The 6,466-nt window shown below is 46.3% G+C and overlaps 1 protein-coding gene across 3 annotated transcripts in view; it reads right to left on the bottom strand.

Annotated features, from left to right (window-relative positions):
• Positions 1–5,889, bottom strand: part of Vcl (vinculin) — a 99,717-nt gene extending 93,828 nt beyond the window's left edge. For 2 of the 3 annotated variants that reach the window (XM_029541743.1, XM_021202924.2), the window contains exon 1: positions 5,600–5,876. In XM_029541743.1, coding sequence (XP_029397603.1) covers positions 5,600–5,767 — 168 coding nt within the window. In that variant the 5' untranslated portion in view covers positions 5,768–5,876. Of the gene's footprint in view, positions 1–5,599 lie in introns of all 3 variants that reach the window. The other variant, XM_021202925.1, reaches the window with a different exon arrangement.
• Positions 5,890–6,466: the final 577 nt, after the last annotated feature.

Genomic DNA, 6,466 nt, shown 5'->3' with positions numbered 1-6,466 from the left:
AAAGGCAGGAAGATCACAAGTTCAAGTCTAACAAGAGATACAGAGAAACTTCTAAGTCATCTAGAGCTCCACAGTGAATCAGAAAAATCAGGCAAAAGAAAAAAAAAATGTTTTAAGAGGGCCATGGGAGATAACTTCACAGTTAAATCTGTACAAGTGAGAGGCTCAGTAATTCAGACCCATCGAACCCCACATAAATGCTAGATGGGTGTGGCAGCCTACCTGTAATTCCAGCATTAGAAAGCAGGAGACAGGTGCTCCTCCAAGAAGCAAGCTGGCTAGAGTCTAGTCATAACAGTGAGCTCTGGGTTTGATTAAGAGACCCTAACTCAATGAACGAACAAGGTGTAAGAACAATTGAGGATGATTCCCAAAGTCAATCGTGGACTGCCACATGCAAAGCCATATATACCCACACAGTATGAACACACCACACACACACACACACACACACACACACACACACACACACACATGAAATGGGAAAGAAAAAAACATCTTTTTAAATTTTCCAGCTGACTTCAAGTGTGGAACAAAAAATGGCAATTCAGGGACTGAAGAGATGGCTCAGCAGTTAAGAGCATTCACTGGCTACTTTCCTAGAGAGGACCCAGGTTCAAGTCTCAGCACCCATACAGCAGGTCAAAACTGTAATTCTGATGCCAGAAGATCTGACACCCTCGTACATACATGTAAATAAACCAGAGAGAGAGAGAGAGAGAGAGAGAGAGAGAGAGAGAGAGAGAGAGAGAGAAGGAGAGAGGGAGAGAAACAGACATATGAACAGATAGTAAAGCTACACTTTAGCCAAGTGGTGGTGGCACACATCTTTAATCCCAGAACACAGGAGGCAGAAGTAAGTGGATCTTTTAAGTTTGAGGCCAGTCTGGTCTACAGAATGAGTTCTAGAAAAGCCAGAGCTACAAACAAACCCTGTCTCAAAAAAACAAAAACAAAAACCAGATGCTAGAGACAGTGACCAAACTACTATGGCTGGACATAGTGGCATACACATTTATTTCCAGTTTGCATTGAGGAGGGAGAGGTAGGAAGAGCTCTGTGAGTTCCAGGCCAGGTAGATCTACACAGTAAGACCTTGTCCAAAAAAAGATACCAGAACTCCAGAACTGCAAATCCAAATGAGTCCTGCTCCCCCAAAAGCAGTTCAAATTGGAATTTTTTTTTTTTTTTTTAGGTTTTTCGAGACAGGGTTTCTCTGTGTAGCCCTGGCTGTCCTGAAACTCACTTTGTAGACCAGGCTGGCCTCAAACTCAGAAATCCGCCTGCCTCTGCCTCCTGAGTGCCGGGATTAAAGGTGTGCGCCACCACACCTGGCTGGAATTTGTTTTTTGAATGCTTAAAAATTCTGCAGCTTTGCCTAAGTAGTTTCTTCCATTTGTAAGGCATTTATTCTCACAACTTTAGATGTGCCTATCCTCTGTCCTATCAGTTCACATGTTATATCTTCCATGAAGCCTCCACTTTTCCTATCAAGCCATCTCTCCTTCCTCTGAACTTGCAGTGATTTGCTTCCCGAATGCCACCTCTAACTTTCAACCTAATAGAACAATCACTCTGTTTAGCATCATTCCTACTGCCTTAACATTCAAGGAGGATTTCAATAAATTCCTGTTTTATAAGTGAATGACCATGTTCAACAAGTCAGAGTTTCATCTTCCTCCAACAAATTTAACTTTGGAAATATCCAGATGTCATTTAGACACCAGCTTTTTTTTTTTTTTTTTTTAAGATTTATTTATTTATTATATGTAAGTACACTGTAGCTGTCTTCAGACACTCCAGAAGAGGGCATCAGATCTTGTTATGGATGGTTATGAGCCACCATGTGGTTGCTGGGATTTGAACTCTGGACCTTCGGAAGAGCAGTCGGGTGCTCTTACCCACTGAGCCATCTCACCAGCCCAGACACCAGCTTCTTAAATGGTGGGTCATGATCTCATAGGGTCACAACCTGGAATGTGGGAAGGATAAATTATGTAGCACCAGTAAAAGGTTCCTGAACTATGGCCATAAATTGAAATTGTTTCTGGCCACCTTCGCCCATGCTGCATGGAACAACTTCATCATAGCTTTGAACCTGAACAGATGACATACATTTGCACTGTGCATGGCCTTACCTGAAACACCTCCACTCAGATTCACAACTACCATTAGTGATAAACTGCAGTTTTTGCTGTGCGCACAAAGTTTTTTACACTTCTAGAAGTATAAATGTTTAATTACAGAAAAGCAAAGACGTCTAATATTTTCTTACCATCACTCCCAAGCATGTAAGTATCAAATTAGAATGTCCTTAGATTGTATTATATTCAGGTGATTGATTTTTTTTTTTTTAAGATGCTGTCTAAGTTGCTGACAAGTTGCATAAAAAAAGAAAATCATTACATGGAGTTCTGGCTTGGGAGAAGGACAAGATTTCCAACAATTTCTAAAATGGCCCTTATATGCAGTTCTGCTACTTTGTGCTACATATTTATGTGAAGCTAAGTTCTCAGAATTGCAGATTATAAAATCAAAATACACATCAACTCTGAAAAACACTAAAGATGCTCTGTATCACTGAAGTACCAAATAGTCAGCCAAAGAGTTCATTCTTGACAGGCAAATAAACTAGCACAACCACCTCATTATACTAGGCAAATTTACTTGCATCTTTTAATAATGATAAAGTTCTATCTATACCAAAGAAATTTTTAAAAATAAACTTATAATTTATTGATAACTGTTTGTTTTATATGCCTATTTTATGTATCTTTATAGCTAAGGATAAGTAAAAATTTCTCAAGCCAAAAGGAGTCACAAGTAGAAATAGCTTAAGAAGCCATGTCTTAGACCGCAGATGCTATGCCAAGTAGATGGGTTTAATTTCATTCATAATATACATTTTCTGAACTAAAGTAAGACTAATTTGGCATACATATATAAATCATCTGAGAGAAATTACAGAAGAGAAGCATTAGAGCAAGGATACAGCCTCCCAAAGTAATCTGCAAGAAACATTCTGATTATATGGATTCCAATATTTGCTCAAAACTTAATTTCATTATTTTATAGACACAGCATGAGTTTTACAACCCTAGAGTTTCATTATTCAGGTACTATTATTTCTCTACTACGTTTAAAGTTAATTCCTTTTCTATTCTTCGTGCAGCATCTGAATCATAGGCCTCAATTTCTTCAAGCTTCACGAGCCTCCTAGTCTAACTCTGCACATGGTTCCTCTTCCTTTAACCCTCTATTTATTGAGCCATCTGTGTGTCAACGCTGAAGACTAGAACTGGGGAAGAGGAAAAACAGTTCCACTTACATTGTGTTTTCCTGACAGGAGTTAGGAACTTGAGATGCATAGAGAATCCATACATTTATGAAAACTGTTGATGGGTTCTCAGGCCTCCCTAGAGCCCATGTTCTTCCTAACACACTGTTCTCCCCCTCCCCCTCCCCCTCCCAACCAAATTGTACATTTTATTAAATAAGACCTTTTGCTAAACCACCCATATGCCATTCACTGGCTTCGAGTCTGATTTCTTTAACCTGCCATCAAGACAATCTACTTAGTGAAAGCTGGGAGCACCTTTGTTTATGACTTTATCAGCCCAATCCCCTCCATTGATTCAACTTCAAATACCTTTTATAGGTGTTAGGAAGTATGTAACTACATGTATTGTTTTTCCATCTTATATCTGCCCTTGTTCCTTTTGTATGTCTCCTATCTATGACCATCATAACCGCCTATGTAGCTACTTTAAAAAACAGAAAACCTTTACTCCTGGAGATCCTTCAGTAAGTCAGGGATGGGAACCAGAAACAGTCCTGTCTACAAAGCCCCACTGGTGGCTCTCATGCACACCCTGAGGGCCACTGATACATTCCAATGCTCTTTATACAGCACACATTCAGTGCTTACTAATTCATGGCATGGGAGCTCATAAATGACTTCTCTCTAAATAGCCTAACCAGATATCAACCAAGCCCTTGACTACACCAGCTGTGTTCCAAGTGCAACATGTGGGTTTAAGATTTCCTTTTCTCAAGTGCTACATGGAGGGACACCATTACCTTGTCTCTTTACATTGTTTCCCATTTGTTGAAAAACCAGAGGCCTGGAATGCAGCCATGTCAGACAACACTACATAAGAATGTACTCTGGGGTCTGAGATTAAAATTAGCTACAAAGAGAACAAGAACAAGACAGACAGTCTGAATGAGTACACTGCTCCTACTCAATAGTTTCTTACTTAATCAGAATAGAAGAACAGAAATTTCAGTCCCTAGTCCCGCCCTCCTTCCCCTTCCTCCCTCCCTCCCCTCCCCCTTCCCAGCCTTCTTGCTCAGCTACCGGTCTCCTAAAATGCCTGAGGCAGTCCCAGGCCCCTGAAGACCCAGAAAGTCATTTCATGCATTAAAGTCCTATATCAGATAAATAACACAAGCCCCACCCGACAGACAGTTACCTATCAACTACCCTGACACACTATTTACACAGCTTGGTTCGGAAAGCAGTATGAACTTTTTCCTGAGTTGTTCTTCACAGGCAACAGCAGTCTGAGTCACACCCAGCCTCGAGCAAGTGTGACCTTAGCCTGGGTACAGTCTCTCTATCTCTTTTCCCATTTCAGAAGTGGGCTACAAAGATCAGTGAAGAGTTAGGAGCAGGCAGGAAAGTGTGGACTGGCAAAGAACGCCCTAGCCTTTCCCTCAAGCAGGGGCTGCAGATCCCAGATTCCACAGACCTCTCACAGCAGCTCCATCTTGCTTCCTGCCAGAGGGAGGGGCAGAGGAGGAGGCCCCCCAAATCTGGAAAGGCCCAGTAAAAGAAAGCCATTTGACAGCAGGTAAAGCTGGGTGGGCAGCTTCACGGAAGGAATAAAATGATGACCATGGGGTCAGGCAGAGGACAAGCAGGGCTCCTGGTTATGAATTACTGTCTAAAGGTGGTAAGAGTCCCCGGAGGTGTGAGCAGAATGCCCCGAAGGAAAGGAGGCGGCGACAGAGAGAGGAGGAAGCCAAGCAGTAGGGTAGAAGCGACAGACACCAGGATCCCAGGGGAGGGTTGGGCAGGTGGGTCTCAGGGGACAGAAGTATTAGAAAGGCGAGCAGCCGGGTGCAAATAAGAATCCTTGGAAGTAAAGGCAGGGAGCCCGTAAGAGAACCCACCCACAGGTTGGACAGGAGAGGCCTAAAAAGGAGTTAAGAGCAAGGTACTCAACGCAAGTGACGCGAGCCTGCCCAGGGGAGGGACCGTGAGACAACCTAACTACCATTTCTTGGGCGCCTACTACGGGCACACACACGCTAGGCACTTCACCACTAAAACCTCGCTGGCTCTTCACAGCACAGCCCCAAGGCAGGATTTCTCACACAAGTGCCCCATTTTATTGATGAGGAAACTGAGGTCCCGGACAAGCTCAGTGGCTTGCTCAAGGTCACAGCCCAGAGAAATCGGCATTCGAAACCACGGCACCTGCCCTGGAGTCCACCCGGCGCTCCAAGCGCCTGCGAATGCAAGCTGCGAGGCGGACCGGGACCCTGGGGACGTCTCCCGCCCGCGCTCCCGTCCCAGGCCCGGCGCGCTCACCCGGACGAGGTTGCTGACGGCCGCCTGCACGGCAGCCACGGGCGCGGTGAGGTCAGGAATGGCTTTGCCGTCCACCTCGCCCTCCTCGTGCATAATCACCAGGTGCGAGATCTGCTGCGCCACCGGCTCCAGGATGCTCTCGATCGTACGCGTGTGAAACACCGGCATCGCGGCGGCTAGCGGGGCGGCGTACCGCGGGCAACAGAAAACTGGGATCCGTAGGGCCGGAGCCGGCGGCGAGTGACTGACTCGGAGCGGCGACTAGAGTCCGGGCTTCCCTCGGCGTAACTAGCCCCACAGGCGCCCCGCCCTCTCACGTCGCCGCGCCCAATGGCAACGCAATTCAGAGCCGGACTGTGGCTCCTATTGGGCCTCCTTCGAGAAGCTCCGCCCCCAAGGCAGCGCCGCCAAGGTCCCGCCCCGCCCCCATTCCCAAGGGAGGGGCCTGGGATTGGGGCTGCGCCGCAGGGATTGCGACCGGATTCCCGAACCCTCTCGCGGGGCGCTCCTTATAAGGGCATAGTGGGAGCGGAGCGAGCGACTGCACTGGACTGGCCCCGCCCCCAGGAGCCACCTCCCGCCTCAGAGCGGCGGAGCTCCGCCCCTCCGCAGGATCACCTCAGTAGGGCGGGATATCCTCACCTCGGGCTGCGCGAGAGAGAGGGGACCCCGGCTTCCCCGGTCTCCCCGCAGGGTGCTCCCCTTTTACCGTCACCGGACGCAGCCAAAACACTGTTCCGTCACCTCCCGGTAATTCACGAGGAAGTAAAAAGATCCAGACAACAAAAACACACCAAGAAACATGAGTGCCCATTGATTTCTACTATCTGCCCTCACACGGTCACAGTTAAGTTTGGTGTGGCACTT

This window comes from Mus pahari, chromosome 8 (assembly GCF_900095145.1).
Source record: "Mus pahari chromosome 8, PAHARI_EIJ_v1.1, whole genome shotgun sequence".
Taxonomy (NCBI): domain Eukaryota; kingdom Metazoa; phylum Chordata; class Mammalia; order Rodentia; family Muridae; genus Mus; species Mus pahari.
This window is presented reverse-complemented; position numbering and strand designations above follow the sequence as displayed.